At 36.5% G+C, this 20,615-nt stretch overlaps 3 protein-coding genes and 4 long non-coding RNA genes across 10 annotated transcripts; 2 read left to right on the forward strand and 5 right to left on the reverse strand.

Annotated features, from left to right (window-relative positions):
* Positions 1-324: 324 nt before the first annotated feature.
* On the reverse strand, positions 325-3,878 carry LOC124190779 (ankyrin repeat domain-containing protein 50-like). The gene is made up of 4 exons (XM_046583639.1): positions 3,544-3,878; positions 3,004-3,482; positions 2,828-2,928; positions 325-2,763 (listed from the first exon to the last, which is right to left on the reverse strand). The coding sequence occupies exons 1-4, from the start codon at positions 3,753-3,755 to the stop codon at positions 508-510; spliced, it is 3,048 nt and encodes a 1,015-aa protein (XP_046439595.1). The 5' UTR covers positions 3,756-3,878; the 3' UTR covers positions 325-507.
* A 439-nt stretch (positions 3,879-4,317) lies between these two features.
* LOC124190783 lies at positions 4,318-5,664 on the reverse strand. Its single transcript, XM_046583644.1, has 2 exons — positions 5,223-5,664; positions 4,318-5,158 (listed from the first exon to the last, which is right to left on the reverse strand). Exons 1-2 carry the CDS (start codon positions 5,241-5,243, stop codon positions 4,484-4,486), a joined length of 696 nt encoding a protein of 231 aa, XP_046439600.1. The 5' UTR covers positions 5,244-5,664; the 3' UTR covers positions 4,318-4,483.
* A 1,281-nt stretch (positions 5,665-6,945) lies between these two features.
* LOC124190785 lies at positions 6,946-9,116 on the forward strand. 2 transcript variants are annotated; one of them, XR_006873071.1, is made up of 5 exons: positions 6,946-7,056; positions 7,649-8,007; positions 8,078-8,350; positions 8,741-8,905; positions 8,971-9,116. It is a non-coding gene; the product is annotated as an uncharacterized LOC124190785 (long non-coding RNA). The 2 variants fall into 2 exon arrangements; XR_006873072.1 differs by lacking the exon at positions 8,971-9,116 and having other exon boundaries at positions 6,952-7,056; positions 8,731-8,789.
* Positions 9,117-9,622: 506 nt separating this feature from the next.
* Positions 9,623-10,953, reverse strand: LOC124190804. The gene is made up of 3 exons (XR_006873090.1): positions 10,771-10,953; positions 10,407-10,540; positions 9,623-10,060 (listed from the first exon to the last, which is right to left on the reverse strand). It is a non-coding gene; the product is annotated as an uncharacterized LOC124190804 (long non-coding RNA).
* A 1,591-nt stretch (positions 10,954-12,544) lies between these two features.
* Positions 12,545-14,692, forward strand: LOC124190799. Of its 2 annotated transcripts, none has more exons than XR_006873081.1 (6): positions 12,545-13,133; positions 13,238-13,601; positions 13,672-13,788; positions 13,925-13,967; positions 14,025-14,324; positions 14,461-14,692. It is a non-coding gene; the product is annotated as an uncharacterized LOC124190799 (long non-coding RNA). The 2 variants fall into 2 exon arrangements; XR_006873082.1 differs by lacking the exon at positions 14,461-14,692 and having other exon boundaries at positions 12,855-13,133; positions 14,025-14,139; positions 14,290-14,324.
* Positions 14,693-15,296: 604 nt separating this feature from the next.
* On the reverse strand, positions 15,297-17,682 carry LOC124190790 (vacuolar protein sorting-associated protein 33A-like). Of its 2 annotated transcripts, none has more exons than XM_046583648.1 (12): positions 17,594-17,682; positions 17,451-17,528; positions 17,173-17,369; positions 17,002-17,108; positions 16,809-16,942; positions 16,556-16,749; positions 16,407-16,494; positions 16,239-16,343; positions 15,877-16,171; positions 15,678-15,804; positions 15,456-15,616; positions 15,297-15,371 (listed from the first exon to the last, which is right to left on the reverse strand). In XM_046583648.1, the coding sequence occupies exons 6-11, from the start codon at positions 16,663-16,665 to the stop codon at positions 15,550-15,552; spliced, it is 792 nt and encodes a 263-aa protein (XP_046439604.1). In that variant the 5' UTR covers positions 16,666-16,749; positions 16,809-16,942; positions 17,002-17,108; positions 17,173-17,369; positions 17,451-17,528; positions 17,594-17,682; the 3' UTR covers positions 15,297-15,371; positions 15,456-15,549. The 2 variants fall into 2 exon arrangements, with proteins under 2 accessions (XP_046439604.1, XP_046439605.1); XM_046583649.1 differs by having other exon boundaries at positions 15,447-15,616.
* An 809-nt stretch (positions 17,683-18,491) lies between these two features.
* On the reverse strand, positions 18,492-19,857 carry LOC124190800. Its single transcript, XR_006873083.1, has 4 exons — positions 19,641-19,857; positions 19,299-19,570; positions 18,727-18,891; positions 18,492-18,661 (listed from the first exon to the last, which is right to left on the reverse strand). It is a non-coding gene; the product is annotated as an uncharacterized LOC124190800 (long non-coding RNA).
* Between the last annotated feature and the right edge of the window lie 758 nt (positions 19,858-20,615).

Consider the following 20,615-nt stretch of genomic DNA (forward strand, 5'->3'; position numbering starts at 1 on the left):
TTAAAATTTCTTGTTATTTTATTATTTACAAATAGGCCTATGTACGCTTTCATTGTTTTAATTTAAAAAATGATAAAATATTTCCTAAAAACAGGTAGTTTGATGGGGTAGCTGAATTAAGGATTGGGTTCCGAACATCGTTGGTTTTGCCAGTATTCCCGTGACTAGTTTAAATAGCGAAAATGCATTGCCGAAGCAACTAGCAAACAAGAAAAGTCCCAATTTTCGTTAAGTGGTGGGTCATAATCTGTAGAAAGGGTCAGATGTCAGATCAATTTCCACCAATCAGAGCAGAACATCGAGGGAGTAGATCAATATGGTTTTGGTTTTACAGTAGATACATTTTGGTTTCTGTTTTATTATTCACTTTGCATAACAAAAAATTTGAAAAAATTACAACAAGAGAAATCAGTTCCTCTATTATATTAACGGTTCATAAAGTGGATAAGGCTATCTAACATGCATTGAAGTGATACAGAGGATTTTGGCGGGATTTAGTTAAAATATTTAAAAAAAACCTTGTGTCATATGTTGGATCCATTCTTTTTCGATGTGTACCTTACCGCAACACCTTGCGATGTATTTCACAATTTCATGTCGTCTTTCTTTTCTCATTTCATATGAGATGCAAGTTAGCGTATATGGCGTCACAACGCAACAATTTTCCATTAGAAGTCGAATTATTTCATTTAAATTTTCTTTTTGATCACTTTGGCACAAGGAATGCATGTTTTTTTTAAAGTCGCTGTAATCTTTCTCTCTATAAGACCACAAGCCATAATATTTCTTATTTCTTTCCCAGTCGTCTTCACCATCAACTTCCATTTCATACTGAAGAAAAATTTGAACAATATCCACTAAATTGTCTTTGGTGTAGAATTGACACAAGATATCAAGGGCTCTTCTTCCAAAGCGACCATTGCAGTTGACATCGATTCCTTGTCGAATCAAAAGTCGTATTAAGTCAATTAAATTGTCTTCTTGATAAAATGTGCATAAATAATGTAAAACATTATTCATGTAACCGTCTTCGCAATTCACTTCTATTCCATATTGAATTAATAGTTGGGTTATTTCAATGATATTTTCTTCTTTATAATATCGAAACAAATAGTAAAGGGCATTGTGTCCACGATGGTTCTTGTAGTTGACATCGATTCCGTGTTCAATCAAAAGTCGAGTAATTTCAATTAAATTTTCATTTTGATAATAACTATACAAAAGGTGAAGGACATCACCCCTTTTGTTTTTCTTGCAATTGACTTCGATTCCGTGTCGAATTAAAAGTCGAATTATTTCAATTAGATTTTCTTTTTGATATCTTACCCCAAATAACAAAAGCAGAGCATTCTTGTGGTGTTCCGTTTCGCAGTTGACTTCGATTCCATATTTAATCAAAAGCCGAAAAATTTCAATTAAACTTTCATTTTGATAATAATGAGACAAACAGTGAAGTGCATTCCACCCGCTGAAGTTTTTGCAATTGACATCGATTCCGTGTTGAATCAAAAGTTGAATTATATCAATTAAATTTTCGTTTTGATAATTTCGGCACAATAACGTAAGTGCGTTTTCTTCGTTATTATCCTTGCAATCAACTTCAATTCCGCTTTCGATCAGAAATAGAATTATTTCAGTTAAATTTTCATTACCATAATTACGAGTCAAACAGTGAAGGGCATTTGATCCGTCGTCGCACCTGTCATTGACATCGATTCCTTGCTGAATCAAATATAGAATAATTTCAATTACATTTTCATGTTGATAAAAAGAAGACAAATAGTGAAGTGCATTCCACCCGCTTGAGTCTTTGCAATTGACGTCGATTCCATGGTGAATCAAATACTGAATAATTTCAATTAAATTCTGCTTTTGTTTACGTTGACACAACAACATCATGAGAGCATTCAGTCCAGAGCTATTCTTAAAATTGATATCAATTCCATGTTGAATCAAAATTTCAATTATTTCAATGAAATTCTCTGCTTCCTCATTGTCACACAAATAAATGAGAGCATTATCTCCGCTGTCATCCGTGCAAGTTACACTGATTCCGTGGTGAATAAGTAGTCGAATGATTGCAATTGAATTTTCCCGTTTGTGACTATCGGCAATTACAGCGTTAGTTTCGCTGTGATTCTTGCAATTGAAAACATTTTTGTTTTGACACAATGAAATGAGAGCATTCGATCCGCCCTTTGTCGTGGAATTGATCTCAATTCCGTGATGAATCAAAAGTTGAATTATATCAATTAAGTTTTCGTTTTGATAATTGCTGCACAATAAAGTAAGTGCGTTATCTCCGTTGCTGTCTTTGCAATTGACGTCGATTCCATGTTGAATTAAAAGTTGAATGATTTCAACCAAATTTTCTTTTTGATAATGAAAACACAATATAGTTAGAGCATTATCTTCGAAGGTCTCCTTGCAATTGATTTCCATTTCGTGTTCGATCAGAAGTCGAATTATGTCTATTAAATTGTCTTTTTTATAATAGCGACAAAATAAATGCAAGACATTTGATCTGGCGAAGAACAAAGTTTGACCAAGGTTAACTCCATTCTTTATGAAGTGCCGCACTATTTCAACCAAATTGTTATCGCCAACATCCTTTTTTGCTTTTGCCAGATATAAAAGGGGAGTCCATCCTTCAGGATTGACAAAGTTGACATCCACACTTTTTTCCAGAAAGTATTTGATATCCATTAAACTAGGATAAGTATCACTCGAACATAAGTCCATAAACTGTTTTTGTGTCACAAGCTTTACAACATATGATATATTTAGTTATTATTTATTTAATTTTTTTTTTCACTTTAATTTTTACCTTTTCGTAAATTAGTTCAGCGACATCTGACGAATTGATTCGATCTTCCGGCTTTCCTTCTAACATTCTCTTGATTATGTCATACGCACATGGTTGACATTCTGTTCCAGTCAAACGAAACATAAGTTTTAATGAAATTTCCGCATGATTTATTTGATAAACAAAGTAGTACTTACTATCTAGATTAATTAGTTTGTTTTTAAGTATGTTAGAGTGAATTTTGTGACGAGAACCGAACGGATGAAGACCATTTGAAAGATAATATCCAAAGACAAGGCCTTCTGCAAACATATCGCTTTGGATTGTTCCCCTTTGCGTTATTTCTTCTTCGGTGACGAGTTGTTTCAATAATTCTGGTGCTAACCATTCCCTTGTCCCCTTGATTTCACTCATAGAACAAGTCCCTCTTTCATTCACTTGTTTACTCAGTCCGAAATCAGCCCATTTCATCAGAGTTTCTTTAATTAGAACGTTTTCCGGCTTGAGATCACGGTGGATCAGTCCCTGTTTGTGAATGTATTCCAGGCCAGTAGCTAATTGGAGAATATTACACAGTTGTTTTAACATTGGGTGGGCCTGCAAGAATTTTTCTGGGTCCTTGTCTTTAGATAAAACTTGGTCCAACGAACCATCACACAATTCAAGACAGTAATATCTAGAAATAGTTGTTTTATTACCTCATCAGCTCATTGATCTGCTTAGATGACGTATTTTACCTGAAATTCTCGTCACTCTCGGCGTGAAAAAATTTTACGACATTGGGATGATCGAGTTTTTTCATTGCTTCTTCTTCTTGGTTGCAGCACTGATGCAGTTGAATTCGCTTGACGGCCACCGTTTTTCCATCCCAGTCTCCTTTGCAAACGATACCATAACGACCCTCCCCTAATTTTTTTTTTAGATCGAAAATCTGCGACATTTTCGACATACTGACTTTCGGAAACAGCACAAATAATTAACTAATCCTTTCACATAAAAAAAGATGTGGTCTTTGTCGTAAGGAATGCAACAGCCTTTTGATATATTTGCCCTTGACGACTATAATCAAAGTGATAAACCTAGTCCTTGAAGGCAATTTTATCTTGTTTGCATTGTTTGTTGCCTTGGCAATTTTATCAATGAAATATAGCTGATAAAAAATCTTGACAGATAATTTTTTAGTCCCCAACTCATTGGAAAGTTAGAAATTTCTAGCGACGATTTTAAAATTTAAATTTTTTGCCCGTTTCTACTTTCATTTGATTCATTTTCACTGACGAAACAAATGGCAGTACATTTTGGTGGGACTGAAAAGAAGGAGAAAATGGGGGTGTTAATGAGAATTCTGCTGGCGTAATACTTAAAGGCCCTATAGTAGCATCAGTACGGCGGACGTAGAGAAGCAAAGATCGGGCACGGATGCTCATATTGCCAGTATTTGTAAATTTACCGATATTGTAAATATGTTTATTATTTTCCTTTTTAAATGTTATGCATGGTTATTGTCAAGGTCAACACGGGAAAATATTTATTTTGATTTTGTCATTGTACATTTTCGTTGTAGTAGAATAGGCCTGCCATTCCATTATTAACACTTTTACGATTGGTCAGCGATATATAACTAAACTATCTTATTGATTAACACAGAATTTTTCCTGAAATCTCGCTTAAACTTGATCAAGGTCTGAAGTGCTGAAAACTCAAACTCTGTTTTAAGAAATCGTCAAACTTGGGAAAATCGCTATCGTCATTAACAAATTCTGTGCCTACATTATTCTGAGTTGATTCCGGCTCTTTTTTTAAATCATTGTAGAATATCGACGGGTATTGAGGTCGTGATGATGGGTCGATGGTGGAATCCATGTTCTCCGGAGGAAAGTAAGGCGAAGGTGAAAAAGTCGGTGATGGATAAGATGGCGTTGTGTAACCGTAAATCAGTGATTCGGTGTAGTAAGCTGTAGGAGAGACGGAAGTAGGGCGGTCGTAACTGGGAGTCTTCTTAGGAACGTAAAGTGAAACATAAGGTTTGAATGCTGATGCATGGTTGTAAATAATCGGAGCGAAATAGCTGTGAGCTGGAATAGGGAAATGTGGCTTAGATTTGTGATTTGCTGTTTTGTGATTTGATTTCGGTTGATTTGGCTTGTTGGGCCATCTCATTGGCCAAAATTCACTGTAGCGCCCGTTGGGGTTAAGTTCGTCAAACTCCTCTGTCTGACCACTTCCAAATTCACTCATCGAGTTTCTGTTTTTATCTTTTTGAATCTTCGCGCCGTATTCTTTCGCCAAATTGTCGCCATCGAGCCCGACGACTGCCACAGCTAATTGAGTCAGTAGGACAGGAACTAAAGCCTGTGTAAAATTCAAATTAACCAAACGGTTATTTCAGTCAGTTCAATGAATTTCACTAACTTACTTTGAATGTGGCGCGTTTCATCTTTTCAAAATTTTGTTGATTTACGTTTGTACCTTCTTATCCGGTAAGACACTGCGTTGAAGTTGAGCTCAAAGACTCGAATGATGGATGAATGTACGACTGCCACGGACTTATATCCATTGGAGAAAGGCTCCACTTTTTTCTCAAACCGTAAGATGTTTGTCCTCAGCATTTTCACTTGTCGCATTGTCCCTTGTTGCTTTCCCGATCACCGCGTCGTCTGTGGTTTTTCTTTCTGGCACTTCTTCTGCTGATCAGCTCTTCTTGTCATTTCCAACTTTCAATGGTTATTTTGAGCTGACGACTGCGGCTCGTAACTTTTATTTTTAAGCTGATCAATCAACATCATTTTTCCGAACGAAAACGAACCACAGAAAAAAAAGAGAATAATTCGCCCGAGATCAACACTCTTCTGGCAATTGGTTACGCTACAAAACTCATCACCGCGTGTCGAGAAAGTGGAATGCTATGTACTACTAGCGGTAGCTTTCTATAAGTGATTAAATTTTTCGATTTCGATAAACTCTCTCTCATTTGCTTCGGAAATATTAGTGTTGGACATGTACTTAAAACTTGTTGGAATGGAATGAAAATTCCCCGTAACCCTTTGTTGATTTTGGATTCTTTTTATGGGGACGTAGTCCGTAGGTTAGTTTCTGCAATTTCTTCTAGTACGATCTCATTAAATTGATCATAAAGGGTCCGCTTTCCTTCACCAGTTAATCACTGTTCCGGCTGACGAACAGCGAGCCTTAATTTTAGTGCAGCTGAATACTTTTACATTAGAAATCACTGGTATTTTTCATTACAGGTCTTCCACAGACACACGTATTTAGCTGATGTAAATGTCGTTCCAACTCATCAATGTTCCAAATTCTCTGTTACCAATTACCAACCAAACTGATCTATTTCGAGTAGCTCAGTCTGCGCAATCTCAGAATGAGCAGCAACAGATGAGACGCCCTGAAAGAAAAGAAACGATAATGATCGTAGGACGCTTCTTATTTGTACATTTGCTTCTGCTGGTATCTTCCTCTTGACTAGCCAGTGGCTCCTCTTTTATTTAGTCTTACTGATAGTGATACTATAAGGACATATTTTTTTCCCCCTGGTTTCCCAAACGCGCTCTACAGATAAACCGATAATTCCATCTCATTTGCAAGTTTAAAAGAAATATCGACATTAAATCGATCCTTTTTATTTAGTTCAAATCGAACTTATGCCCACATTTAACCGTTTTTTCCCTTCGAGTAACTTAATGGGTTAAAAAAGTTGTGCGTGTGAAAGTCACATTATGTCTTTCCATTACTGATCAAGCTTTGTTTTCTGTGCACGTATAAAAGTTGGTAGTGATTTCAACGATCCACTCGATTTCTGAAAAGCTTGGAATTGGATTTTCGGTGAATAGATCAGATTGCGTAGCATTTGGTTTTATTACCGCACGTTTAAGTGTTGCAGTTCCCGAATCGAATTCCCCCAAAGTTCGTCATCATAAGACCTTGCCACCTTGGTACATTTTACAACGATTCGCTTTGCGTGTGCATTTGAATTTTTCAATTGGCCATGATATAAGTTAAAAACTGTGCCATTCACTGGTGACGGTGAAGTGAATGCTTTGGCTAAATTGTTAACCGAAATTAAAATTATAAAGAAGAAAGACACAATTGGTTATTAATTATTGTTTGTTTGTTTTTTTGTTTCCAAGGATCAGGGCTGATGACGCCGATTACTACCTCCAGGTTTGGAGTTTTGAGCTTTAGCAGTTTTCTGGTGTGTTGGCGGCTTCTTCGTGACGATTGGTGATAGTTATTTGGTGAGTAGATGAGGCGCAACCGCGCAAGTCTCTAGATCTTTTTTGTTGTTTGTTCAATCTTAATCGAGTGTCAACCAGTGTCCAGCGAGAGCGCTAAACTCTTCAGTTAGTTTTAAGATCCTTCTTCTTTCCCTTTCTTATTTTTAACGCTAGCTAGCTACACCGTAGCCTTCATTATTTTTCAGTTTTCAACATCTCTAAAAACATTTATCGGCAGGCACTGTGATGTAAGTTTCTGTGATAATTGGCAGATACTGAACCGCAGCTGGGATTTTAAAAATTCGTCTGCTAAGTTAGCGTTGACGTTATAATCGGTGACTACACCGCTCGCAAATTAATTTGACATTTGTTGTCGTGTCATTTAGTTTTGTATTTTGCCATTATTTATTTCAATTAGTGCAACAGTTTTTTGGTCGAATAAGGAAAGTTTCACAAATAAAGCGTGAATCTTAAAGATAAACGGTTGTGGTGCCAAGTATGTTATGTGTGTACCAAGGTCTACACTGTCAGTCATTTGTATAACTTGTCAACATAGGCTGTTTCATGTTAAGTGCAGTAGTTTTGATTATTTTGATTTGTTTTTCTTATTTAGATTGTGTCTATCACTGAAAGAGAATCAGCATCCTGGTGATCCTTCCATTAGGAAAATGACTACGCGGTCAATAACACCAAAAAAATGTCAACAAATTGTCATCACATATAATATGCAAGTTAAGTTTACATAGAATCTTGATAATAATCATGTTGAGTGCAGCAGTTTCAATTATTTTGTGTTTATTTCTTATTTAGATTTTGAATTAAACTGAATAAGAACCATCTGGTTATTCTTCCAAGGAAAAGGCAAACACCACCATCACAGTCAACAAGTTTGTTAACCCAATGACTGCCACTGGGTAGCAGTTACCCTTGAATAGCTCTAGTTCCTTGGAATGGGTCCACACTTATTTTGAGGTATTGCTTGCTGTCGTTACAATCTTACATGCAATTTTGAAATCCAAAGTCACCTCCATTCTCGTTTCAGTTTAACCTGCGCCGCTAATCCATTGACTGAATCCATTGGGGGTATTAACTGACGAGAGATAAAAGACAACTGACTAACTAACGTGATGTCATTCACCAATACTGTGCGTGCCATCCTTCCGTCGCCCCAAGGCATGGGGGAATTGTACCTGTTCCAGCTACGCTGCCAGCATAATTTCACTACCCAACTGACGGCCTGGTGGGTCAACTTACCAATCACTGACTCCTACTACCCCTGCTCTCAAGTCTCAACGGACCAAAGGACGACCATGTTGTGAGTATCGTTATTTTTTTGTCTTATTTTTGTTGTTGTTTGTTACTTCAGTTCAGTTGTGTGTTGAGTGTCGATGAGGTTACCGTATAGATGGCTAAAATGGCCTTTGATCGTTTTTCTGCTGTCAAAAGCATCAGCTAGTTTTGTTCACAATTCTAAAGAGATGAACAGAGTTACTGTAAGACCATTTTGAGTGACATTTGAAAGTGTATTGTTCAAATTTTTTTAGTATATAAGGGACTCATCTTGCGCCCATTTTAAGAGACGAGTTCGACTGTTAACCAACTGTTAAATTTTTCATTTAGATCATAGACGTCAAGCACATTGATCATTAACACAAATTATAAACAATGAGACTTATTTTCTTTTTTTATTTGCAGGTTCTCGCAGGTTCTAAACTACAGGAACTTTCTAAATTTGCATGGCAGACTTTATGAGAAGGTATGTCCTTTGAAGAAAAAGGGCAATGGCTGCTGTCAACAAGGTCCCTTATTGTTTGGTAACCCATTGGCTGCTACCCTTGAATCTCCCTATTTACTTCCTTCTTGATTTGAGGTATTGCTTTCTGTCGCTACAATCTTATTGAAAATTATTGTCATTCAATGTTCATTTGCTTACAGGGCAAAACCTTCACTACTTATCGTGGACTCCATCCATTGGTGGAAACTGATGAGAGAATGCTGTAATTCAAGAGGATACTGATAAATTGTGTAGTTGTTGGATGCTTTACCAGTGCATATCTGGGCTCCCTTCTTTTCTGTGGCCCCGTTTCCCTTACTAACCACTAACCAACGCCCGCCGGTGGTCACTCACCCGCTGTGAAACCAGGAGGAGGGGAGGGCTCTGGTCGAACGGGGACTTGGAAGGCGCATGATCCGATGACAACTTTTGGAGGGTCATGAGTCTAGCCCGGAAGCCTAGTAAGACTACATCTCCCCGGAAAAACTTGCCTCGTACTTCTCTCTTCTTCTCGGTCCAGATACATATCTCTGGGGGCCGTAGACATTTCCTATAACAGCATGTGCGAGTTAAAACAAAGCAACCCACTACCCAATGAAACAAATAGCCATGGTTTATTTTTTGTGAAAATCTCCGTCAGTCAAGTTACAAAGACGATGTGGATTTCCGCAAAACTTAACCACCGCTTTTTGTCTCATTGCCGCAGCGGTGGTGGCGGGTTGCGTTTAAACTCGTGCAGTAATAAATTGCCTTGAACCGGACGCTCTGTTTATTGAAATTTTTGTACATTAAAAAAAAAAAAATAAAAAACAGTTTTTTGTATAAAAAGTTTTATTTATTACAGACAGCACATTGTTAGGGTTTAACATTGGTTTATTTGGATATGGTATAAATCTAGGGTTGGTAGGTGTGTGTTTGTGTGTGAAGAATTGGAAGGTATAAGTTTGTGAGGTTTGGAGATTAATTGGTAGGGATATGTTTGTAGGGTTAAAACTTAAAATTAACTGTTTTTATCCAAACTTGAAATATCCCCCTCTCCAACATCTTCCACTTTCCTTTCCCAATCCCGAAAACATGTTTATTACTTGCTAGACATAAACATCCCCATATTTTTGTTTTCCTTCTTAACATATTAACGGTAACACGACAACAGCACGGCCAATTGAATTTGATGCAGAAAGATCTATCACCAGCATAGGCTGCAACAAAGTACCACAGCGGACAGCGACTACGCGAACATACACGATAAACCTGTAACCGAAATGAAATGAATTAATCTTCAGCATCAGTTGAAATGCATTCTGAAAAGACAAATTAATGATGCTCTATGTGGTTTTAGTTAAACCAAATATTCTTAAAACAATATCTGATAGCTTTTGTTGAAACAAAAAAACTAAATGTGTGATTTAAGCTACAACAAAGAAGGATGATGATCCTGCTGATCCTGCTTTAAAAAAATCAATTACTATCTAGCAGTAAATTCCCATGCATTAATAACAAAAATGACACAAGTATAGCTGAACTATGAAACCTCTCAGTGACAGTAAGCAAGATTTTGAATCAGCCAGACAATTAGAAAGTTGATTGAAATAATTACTTCAGTTGTTCATGTTTCTTCATTTGACGAAACTCACAAGAGTACAGGTAGCAAGAGGAACACCCTTTACCAGCTGGCTGCATCAAATCCATAAGTACATTGGGCAGCAACGACGAAGCTCAGACTTCACCAGACTGTATATCACAAAAAAAAACTCAATTACTATCAAGGACACAGCGTCTCAAATGAAAAAAAAAAAACAAAAAAATTACAGAAGTTAAAGTTAACTACACAATCGTTTGGAATATATGTTGCATAGGATCCTACAGCTAGCAAGCTTTTCCAAGGTAGACAACTAAAGTTCTACAACAGGCAAGTTAAGACATGGTCAAAGTCTCACAGTTAGAAAGTTGAACATATTTACCTGATTTGTTCTTTAGTGTTTCTTACAAACCGTACAGCTGGTACGTACAGGAAAAAGAGACGACATCTTGGCAAAATGTAGGCCACATGATCAGCTGAAATTTTCAAGTAGAAATTAATAGGCTAGGTTACCACACAAATAACTAAATTCACACATAAATAATTAAGATTCAGTCAGATCTAACAACCCAAGGTAAAAGTCTATTTTACCCGACCAACTTCTTACTTTACTTTACTTATCTAATTCACTTTACTTTACTTAATCTAGAAAAGTAACTAACTAAGCGGGAATGAGCCCGAGCGTAGCGAGGAAATACAGGGGTTTTGGGTGGGTATAATAAAGTATAATAAAGCATCAAACCATACTTCATTATACTTTACTATACTATAACCAAAAACAACTATATTTTTACGGTATGCTCGGGCTTATTCCCGCTTAGTTACTTATCTAGATTAAGTAAAGCAAAGTGAATTAGATAGGTAAAGTAAAAATACCACTTACTTTATTTACTTAAAGGTAATCCAATTGCCGCAATACAAAACGAACTTAACAGCACAACTCTATGTCCCTTATTAAGGAATCAACATGATTTCTTCGTAAAATCAAATCCCAAATTCTGCAGTTAAGATGGCGAGTTTTTGGTTTCACGAACAATCTGTGATACACTTCTGAGTCGTTATTAGCTACAAAAAGTCTAGTCAAAATACGCCCGTCTAATTCCTGAGATGTTGCACTACCACCGTCAAAAATCAAACTAATTCAGGTGTCGTCTGCTACGGAAATTCTCAGACGTTGCATGCATCACAATTTGAGCCATACTTATACTTTGAATATTAAAATTTTATTTGATAAGTTTTCCACGCAACACATGATAAACTTAGATATGAAAGTAAATTTTTTATCAATGTGCAGTGTTTGGCAATGAATCGCAGTAAAAATGTTTTTTTTGTGGGGGGGAGACCCCCCCAACCCCCCCTTTTTTTTATTTTTATGCAGATTGTCCCCCAAAAGCCCACCATTTCAACTTACGCTTTTTACGCTAAATGATTTGTTAACGAAAACAGCCAACAAACATCGAAATTTTTCAGCCATATTATACTTATTATAACCTAACCTAACCTAACCTAACCTAACCTAACCTAACCTAACCTACTATACTTTACTTTATCTTATAAGGATACATGAAACGTCAAAATCATAATAATAAAGTAAAGTAAAGTAAAGTATCTTCATCATGATATAATATAGTAAAGTTCCATGACCTTTATATGAATAATAAAGTATAGTAATATAAAGTAACAATTTGATTGCCACTTACAAGTTGTTATTAATACAGTAAAGTTTATAATGATTTGATGATATTTTCATCGATCGTGGATTTGAACCACCAACCATTATGTTAGAATTCTATTGCTATACCACAGCGCTAATCGACACTTCCTCGATACGCAAAATGTTTTAATAACATTTACAGTTATATCATAATAAAGTGCACTGTAATAATTTGAATAAAGCTGTATTTATATGGCACAATGAACTTCATAATAAAGTAGGATAAAATAATATAACGTTAAAATAAAAAGTAAAGTAATTCTTGATTGACCCTTACTTTAAAATTAAAAAAAATTTAATTTATATATTTCACCTGATCTCGGATTTGAACCACTGAGCCATGAATTTGTAATCAAGTGCTATACCACAGAGCTAATCGACATTGCTTCGATGTGAAAATAAATAAAATAAATAATATTTCACTATTATGTATTAATTATGAATTTTTGGCAACAGTGTTTTAATAATATTGACAGGATGCCAGTCTGCTACACGGTAGGGAACAGAGAGGTTGTACGTGAAATTTCTCGTATTTAAGTAAAGTGAAGTAAAGTAAAGTGAAGTGAAGTAAAGTGTAAATTAAGTGAGTGTGTAGTAATAATTGAGAATTAAGGAAAAAATTAAGTATAATAAAGTAAAAATTAAGTAGAATTAAGTAAGGTTTTGGTCGGCTAAAATAGACTTTAACCCAACCCAAAAAGGAAATAACATTTTTATGAAGAAAACTGTAAGGAAGGAAAATACGCCGTACGTTAACGATACCTTTCAATCAACACATCACAATCAGTGCTACAAAAAAATGGCGGCGGTCATACGTAACGAAGACTTATTGTTCCACATCAGTAGTTGTAAATGTGAACCATAGATGGCGATGAAACTTGTCTTTTAGTCTGCTAAAAAAGAGTCAAATAAAATGTCTGCAATTGTCAACCTACGTGTTTTCCGTAATTTTCAGCAGTTTGTGTCAATTAGACCCATTTCTAATTATCCCACATCATTTCGCAAAAAAAAAGAAATTCAGAAAGTGGATGGTAACTTTCATATTTTCAAACTGGCGCTTAGTATCATTAGATTATTTACACGTGAATGGCATGTGCTGCAAGGCTGTAACCGGCTTTCTGTTGAAATTTATTAGGAGATGACGAATTCCGTTCGCTGGATCTGAGTCCCAACAAGCCGTTGAATATGATATCATACGGACGCAAAGTATACAAGAGAGCAGCAGTTCATCCTCCACATTCCAACAAAATGCCAACTGATGAAGACTGTAGACTGGCCCTCAGTTTCGCCAGTTGCCAGATCTTTCCATCCAGCTAGTTTCCCCCTGCCCTTGCATCAGGACAATGTTGTTCCGGGGGCAACACCACCCGGTAAATTTGCCAATGCAGAGTTGATGAAGATCCCCAACTTCGTTAGGTTATGGCCGTCAAGCAGCCTACCATCAACTTTTTTGTTCAAAAGCATTGTATTCTACTGAATGTGCAATCGAAATGATACAGGTAATAACCAACACTAGCTTTATCCATTTCATGTATTGCTGAAACATATATTCTTCTTGTCTTTTATTAGGAGTCATAATTATCTGCTGTTTGTATTGGACGTGCTAGATCACCAATCCCAGCATAGACCAATCTCTCATTTCATCTTCTTGAGAGAAGATTGGATTAGTGATTGGTGGTTGCATTTGTAAGTTCACTTATTATGTCACTGAACTTTTTCCATTGCTGTCTAATATGTATTTAAAGTATTGATCTCCACTTATGTCTATCTAATGTTCAAGAGATGCTTTTTAGTGTATACTGATAATTGTTTATTCTTTTAGATCATAGATGTCAAGCACTTTGATGACACAAATTATAAACAAGGTGACTTATTTTTCTTTTTTTATTTACAGGATTTATCATTGATAACTCTTTTATTAGGATTCATCATTATCTGTGCTTTGTATTGGACTTGCTCGATCACCAACCAAAGCATGAACCAATCAATCATTCACTTCGTTAGAGAACCTTGGATAGCTGATCGGTGGTTTCATGTGTAAGTTCACTTTTCATGTCATTGGACTTTCTTTGTTGTAGTCTCTTATGTATTTAAAGTATTGATCTGAACATACTTCCATCTAATATTTAAGAGACGATTTCAAGTTTATACTGAAAACTGTTTTATAATTGTTCTTTTAAATTATAGACATCAAGCACATTGATGACACCAATGATAAACAGGTGACTTATTTTTATTTACAAGTATAGCCAAATTACAGATTTCTAAATTGGCATGGCAAACTTTATGACAAGTCATATTCTTTCAGAATGCATTTCAACTGATGCTGAAGATTAATTCATTTCATTTCGGTTACAGGTTTATCGTGTATGTTCGCGTAGTTGCTGTCCGCTGTGGTACTTTGTTGCAGCCTATGCTGGTGATAGATCTTTCTGCATCAAATTCAATTGGCCGTGCTGTTGTCGTGTTACCGTTAATATGTTAAGAAGGAAAACAAAAATATGGGGATGTTTATGTCTAGCAAGTAATAAACATGTTTTCGGGATTGGGAAAGGAAAGTGGAAGATGTTGGAGAGGGGGATATTTCAAGTTTGGATAAAAACAGTTAATTTTAAGTTTTAACCCTACAAACATATCCCTACCAATTAATCTCCAAACCTCACAAACTAATACCTTCCAATTCTTCACACCCAAACACACACCTACCAACCCTAGATTTATACCATATCCAAATAAACCAATGTTAAACCCTAACAATGTGCTGTCTGTAATAAACAAGACCCTTCCAGATTCGCCCTCGGGTATTAACGTGCAAGATATCAGTTAAAAGCTTTTGCTTATATTTTCAAAACAATTAAAATGTAGGAATTTCGTAAGATTTTGTTTATTGTAATTTCCTGGATTTTTTTTCTTTATCATTTACGAAATAAATTTATTATTATTTTATCATTTATCATTTTACGAAATTCTTGAGTTAAACTCAGACAGTGGCCCAATTTCTCCATCACAAGGGCTGAGGTAAAAAGGCAACAGTTCAGGTTACAAGATCGAAGCCATATTTTAGGAAAAAAGTTTGAGGCAAGGCAACAATTCAGGGAAACAGATGGAGGCAACAATTCGAGAAAAAAGATGGAGGCAATTAGCTGCAGTCGATGTTTAAGGACGTCAAGTAATTAAGATCTTCAGACAATCAGTAAAAAAGGATTTGTTTACTGATTGTCTTTAAGCCACTCCCTCAGCTCCCTTTCATCAGGTATATCCGGGTTGATCTAAAGAGAATACACAAGAAAAAAAAATCCCGATGAAAAAAACTGCTGGAGAAATATTATTGAGTTTAAACTAACCATGATTACCGAATCATCGAAGGAGTCTAGGAATATTTCTCCACTATCGCGTGCGAATGCAGAAACCTTAACACCTCCAAATGCAACAATGGCGTTATCCAGGCTACTGAGCTGAAATAGCTTTAGCTTTGCGACTGAGTGCAGTACCCACGGCTGAAAAGTTCTTGTCCCTGCGAAAATAAATAACTTTAAAACTGTCGGAAGCAAAATTTGTCTGATTAAAAATTTCACCTCAAATCAGCGTAAAGCTCTTCGGCCGAGTTTAGAACAACAGATTTAACAGAGCTACCATCAGAGCGAGGTGACTGGCCCGCATTTGATGAGGCTTGAAAATTTTCTCCTGGAAGCTTGACTGTATCTAAATAACAATGAAACCACAAAATGCAAGTAAAATAATTGTTTTACTCAGAAGCTAACAATACTTTCTTACTATGTTTTATTCCATGGAATTCGTCGATAAGACCCTCATAGGTCAACTGAGTGACAACAGGAGTTATCAAATCTACAGTCCTATCAATGATCATGAGAGTGTCGAACAACGGAGACATGGGGGGATCACAGTCTACCCCAATATCACGTCGCATTCGAGTCATCAATTCGAATACGTTACGGGCATGGCGCCCCTTACCCACAACGTTGGGGAAAATGCCATATAAACTTTGGAGGGACATTAACCCATGAGCAATTTGGTGTAAGGAGATGATTTCATTGTCAACATATAAATCCTGAGAATAAATTTGAAGAAATTGATGACAAGCAATCCCTTTCAAAGTTTGGCTCATAAATAAATACCTTGAAAACATTATCGAGTTCCATTGAAATGACATCACTATCTAGTGGGAAAAAATCAGCAGGCAGTTCATCAATAGAAGTAAGAGTTCCATACACTCCTTTGTCCTAAATGAAGTAATAATTTTGTCAACAATTTCTTCTTCGCTGATTTAAGTAACTTTAACCAACCTTGAGCCGCTGTTCACATACTGCACTTCGTCGGGAGACAAAAATTAACTGATATTCCTTACTAGCAGAATGTCCTTGGCTTTCTTCGCTGAAATGTAAATTAACTTATTGTTGACTATTTAAAGTTAAAATATGTAGATTATTCATACCTGTGCAAGTTATCGGCAATACAATCCATCAGCTCAACTTCAGGTCTTGTGATGAACAGCATATTTTTAACAGATATGGAAGGCAAGCGCCCAGGTTTTAACTGAAACATTTTTACAACATCTAGTTCCTTAAGAAAACTGTATTCTGCCACCAAACCAATGGGGCCAGTGAGTTGTTCATCCCAAAATATTGCCTAGCATAATTGATGAATTTACGTACATTTCTTAAATGGAATAGCACACACCAAAATACCTTTGTTCCACTGAACTTCTCTAAAAGAGAAACAATATCCTGTAACAATAACAAAACTGTTGACGAAATTTATTTTTACTGAACAAGACATCAACAGACTGTCAACAGACAACCTAATGGATTTTGTGGTTGTCCTAAGTCACAAAAAGCTAATGACTAAATCCGCATAAAATAAAATAAAATTTAGTATTACCAATGCTCATCTTCTCCTGTCCTTAACTTTCTTTCTGAAACAGACACGTGCACATCCAAATTTAGGTGAGGACGATACATATTCATGTCTAACTTCTAATCATTAGCCTAACAGTCAAAATAAAATTTATCGTGAGGCATTACAATTATGGTAAATTATTTCAGTGCTTACCATACATGATGACTACTCATCATATGGTATTTATATCAGTGAGTGACTCACAGAAATGGTTTAGTGCACTATGAAAATCAAGAAACCCATTTTATGGTCATTTTCCTGGGCGTCACAACAAAATCAATGAGTGACTCACAGAAATGGTTTAATACACTACCATGAAAATCAAGCAAACCCATTTTATGGTCATTTTCCTGGGCGTCACAACAAAATTAGTTAGGCAAACAAAATACGTAAGAAAACTCAAAATAATAAATGATATTGCGTTGATTTACCCTTCATGAAGCATTTAGCTATGCGAAACAATTACAATGACAATGATGAATAAGGTAATCCATAGTATAGTCTTTTGCCTAAGAATTGAAACAGGAATGTTGAAATTATGCGTTACTTTAATAATTACAAATTGCAAGCTAACCATGTCAACATGATGACGACGTTCGGTAACTGACTAACTGATAAATCAGACAACAAAAACAAAACAAACAGACAATCGAATTGATGTTGTGGTTGTCCTAAGTCACAAAAAGCTAATGACTAAATCCGCATAAAATTAAATTAAATTTAGTATTACCAAATGAATCGAAACTTACCTATCCGCTGAGATAAATTACTGTAAGTTTACACAAAAAGTTTGAAGAAAATCGATGCAGTAGTTTAGATTTCTATAAATTTATTCTGATTCTGAATTAAAGGTTCTGGAAGCCTGGCCCAGAACAGCGTACACTCCCCCCACATCCCTCCCCCTCCTACACACCCAGACACCCGCATTTACTTTAATGCCTTCTGGTAGTACAAGTACTACCCTCAGGGATAAAACTTTTTATACAAAAAACTGTTTTTTATTATTTTTTTTTAAATGTACAAAAATTTCAATAAACAGAGCGTCCGGTTCAAGGCGGTTTACTACTGCACGAGTTTAAACGCAACCCGCCACCACCGCTGCGGCAATGAGACAAAAAGCGGTGGTTAAGTTTTGCGGAAATCTACATCGTCTTTGTAACTTGACTGACGGAGATTTTCACAAAAAATAAACCATGGCTATTTGTTTCATTGGGTAGTGGGTGCATTGTTTTAACCCGCACATGCTGTTATAGGAAATGTCTACGGCCCCCAGAGATATGTATCTGGACCGAGAAGAAGAGAGAAGTACGAGGCAAGTTTTTCCGGGGAGATGTAGTCTTACTAGGCTTCCGGGTTAGACTCATGACCCTCCAAAAGTTTTCATCGGATCATGCGCCTTCCAAGTCCCCGTTCGACCAGAGCCCTCCCCTCCTCCTGGTTTCACAGCGGGTGAGTGACCACCGGCGGGCGTTGGTTAGTGGTTAGTTAGGGAAACGGGGCCACAGAAAAGAAGGGAGCCCAGATATGCACTGGTAAAGCATCCAACAACTACACAATTTATCAGTATCCTCTTGAATTACAGCATTCTCTCATCAGTTTCCACCAATGGATGGAGTCCACGATAAGTAGTGAAGGTTTTGCCCTGTAAGCAAATGAACATTGGATGCCAATAATTTTCAATAAGATTGTAGCGACAGAAAGCAATACCTCAAATCAAGAAGGAAGTAAATAGGGAGATTCAAGGGTAGCAGCCAACGGGTTACCAAACAATAAGGGACCTTGTTGACAGCAGCCATTGCCCTTTTTCTTCAAAGGACATACCTTCTCATAAAGTCTGCCATGCCAATTTAGAAAGTTCCTGTAGTTTAGAACCTGCAAATAAAAACAGCAAATAAGTCGCATTGTTTATAATTTGTGTTAATGATCAATGTGCTTGACGTCTATGATCTAAATGAAAAATTTAACAGTTGGTTAACAGTCGAACTCGTCTCTTAAAATGGGCGCAAGATGAGTCCCTTAAATACTAAAAAAATTTGAACAATACACTTTCAAATGTCACTCAAAATGGTCTTACAGTAACTCTGTTCATCTCTTTAGAATTGTGAAAAAAACAAGCTGATGCTTTTGACAGCAGAAAAACGATCAAAGGCCATGTTATAGCCATCTACGGTAAGAAAATACGTCCCTGCTCTAGCTAATCGACACTCAACACTCAACACACAAGTGAACTGAAGTAACAAACAACAACAAAAATAAGACAAAAAAATAACGATACTCACAACATGGTCGTCCTTTGGTCCGTTGAGACTTGAGAGCAGGGGTAGTAGGAGTCAGTGATTGGTAAGTTGACCCACCAGGCCGTCAGTTGGGTAGTGAAATTATGCTGGCAGCGTAGCTGGAACAGGTACAATTCCCCCATGCCTTGGGGCGACGGAAGGATGGCACGCACAGTATTGGTGAATGACATCACGTTAGTTAGTCAGTTGTCTTTTATCTCTCGCGTCAGTTACCCCCAATTGATTCAGTCAATGGATTATAGGCGCAGGTTAAACTGAAACGAGAATGGAGGTGACTTTGGATTTCAAAATTGCATGTAAGATTGTAACGACAACAAGCAATACCTCAAAATAAGTGTGGACCCATTCCAAGGAACTAAGGAGAGCTATTCAAGGGTAACTGCTACCCAGTGGCAGTCATTGGGTTAACTTGTTGACTGTGATGGTGGTGTTTGCCTTTTCGGCTTTTCCTTGGAAGAATAACCAGATGGTTCTCATTCAGTTTAATTCAAAATCTGAATAAGAAATAAACACAAAATAATTGAAACTGCTGCACTCAACATGATGATTCTCAAGATTCTATATAAACTTAACTAGCATATCTAGCAAGTCCAATAGAAACAGCCGATAATTAAGATTAATCCTAATAAAACATGAGAAGAATCCAGGTTTCAGCATGTAATAAAGCTAGTGTTGGTTGTTACCTGTATCATTTCGATGGCACATTCAGTAGAATGAGTTTGAACAAAACAGTTGGCTGCACGACTTTCACGTTTCCTCTTACTGTAAGTTGATGAAAAATATTAAGGTTATCCAACTACACGGACACGGACACATACACGGAATAGAACAGATCACCGACAAGTTACAAACGAAATCACTCGAATTTACCTATGAATTCACGGTAATTTTCGAAGAGAAGATAGCTTAACTTTTGACAGCAAACCACCATGAGCCCATAACTAACACAATAATCAACACGCCATCTATTTGACACGTCTCAAAACTCTTGTTTGAATGACTGGTCTTAACATACTCACAAAACTTGAAAAGCGCATTTTTGTTCGCTAAAACCTAGCAATCAATCTTGAGAGAAGTACAGAGAACAAAGCTCACTTGCTAGTTTTAAGCAAATTTTTCGGAAGTAGACCGGAAGTAAGCGATAGCGCCTTAACCATTGAGCTGTCATCAAAATAAACTAAATATTCGTGATCTACGTTAAATTTGGGGTCGATAAGGTGTAAATTAAACGAAATCCAAAATTTGGTCAAAATCGAGAATTTTCCTGAACTATATAGTTCAGGAAAATTCTCAAAACCG

The sequence above is a fragment of the Daphnia pulex genome, chromosome 3 (assembly GCF_021134715.1).
Source record: "Daphnia pulex isolate KAP4 chromosome 3, ASM2113471v1".
NCBI lineage: Eukaryota > Metazoa > Arthropoda > Branchiopoda > Diplostraca > Daphniidae > Daphnia > Daphnia pulex.

Coding starts and splice junctions, on each gene's coding strand:
- LOC124190783 (XM_046583644.1), bottom strand. CDS start 5,243: ATGAAACGCGCCACATTCAAA. Junction 5,159..5,222: donor TGAAACGCGCCACATTCAAA/GTAAGTTAGTGA, acceptor AATTTTACACAG/GCTTTAGTTCCTGTCCTACT.
- LOC124190779 (XM_046583639.1), bottom strand. CDS start 3,755: ATGTCGAAAATGTCGCAGATTTTCGATCTAAAAAAAAAATTAGGGGAG. Junction 3,483..3,543: donor GAGAGTGACGAGAATTTCAG/GTAAAATACGTC, acceptor AACTATTTCTAG/ATATTACTGTCTTGAATTGT. Junction 2,764..2,827: donor CTGAACTAATTTACGAAAAG/GTAAAAATTAAA, acceptor TATGTTGTAAAG/CTTGTGACACAAAAACAGTT.
- LOC124190790 (XM_046583648.1), bottom strand. CDS start 16,665: ATGTTTCAGTTAAAACCTGGGCGCTTGCCTTCCATATCTGTTAAAAAT. Junction 16,495..16,555: donor ATTGCCGATAACTTGCACAG/GTATGAATAATC, acceptor TTTACATTTCAG/CGAAGAAAGCCAAGGACATT. Junction 16,172..16,238: donor AACTCGATAATGTTTTCAAG/GTATTTATTTAT, acceptor ATTTATTCTCAG/GATTTATATGTTGACAATGA.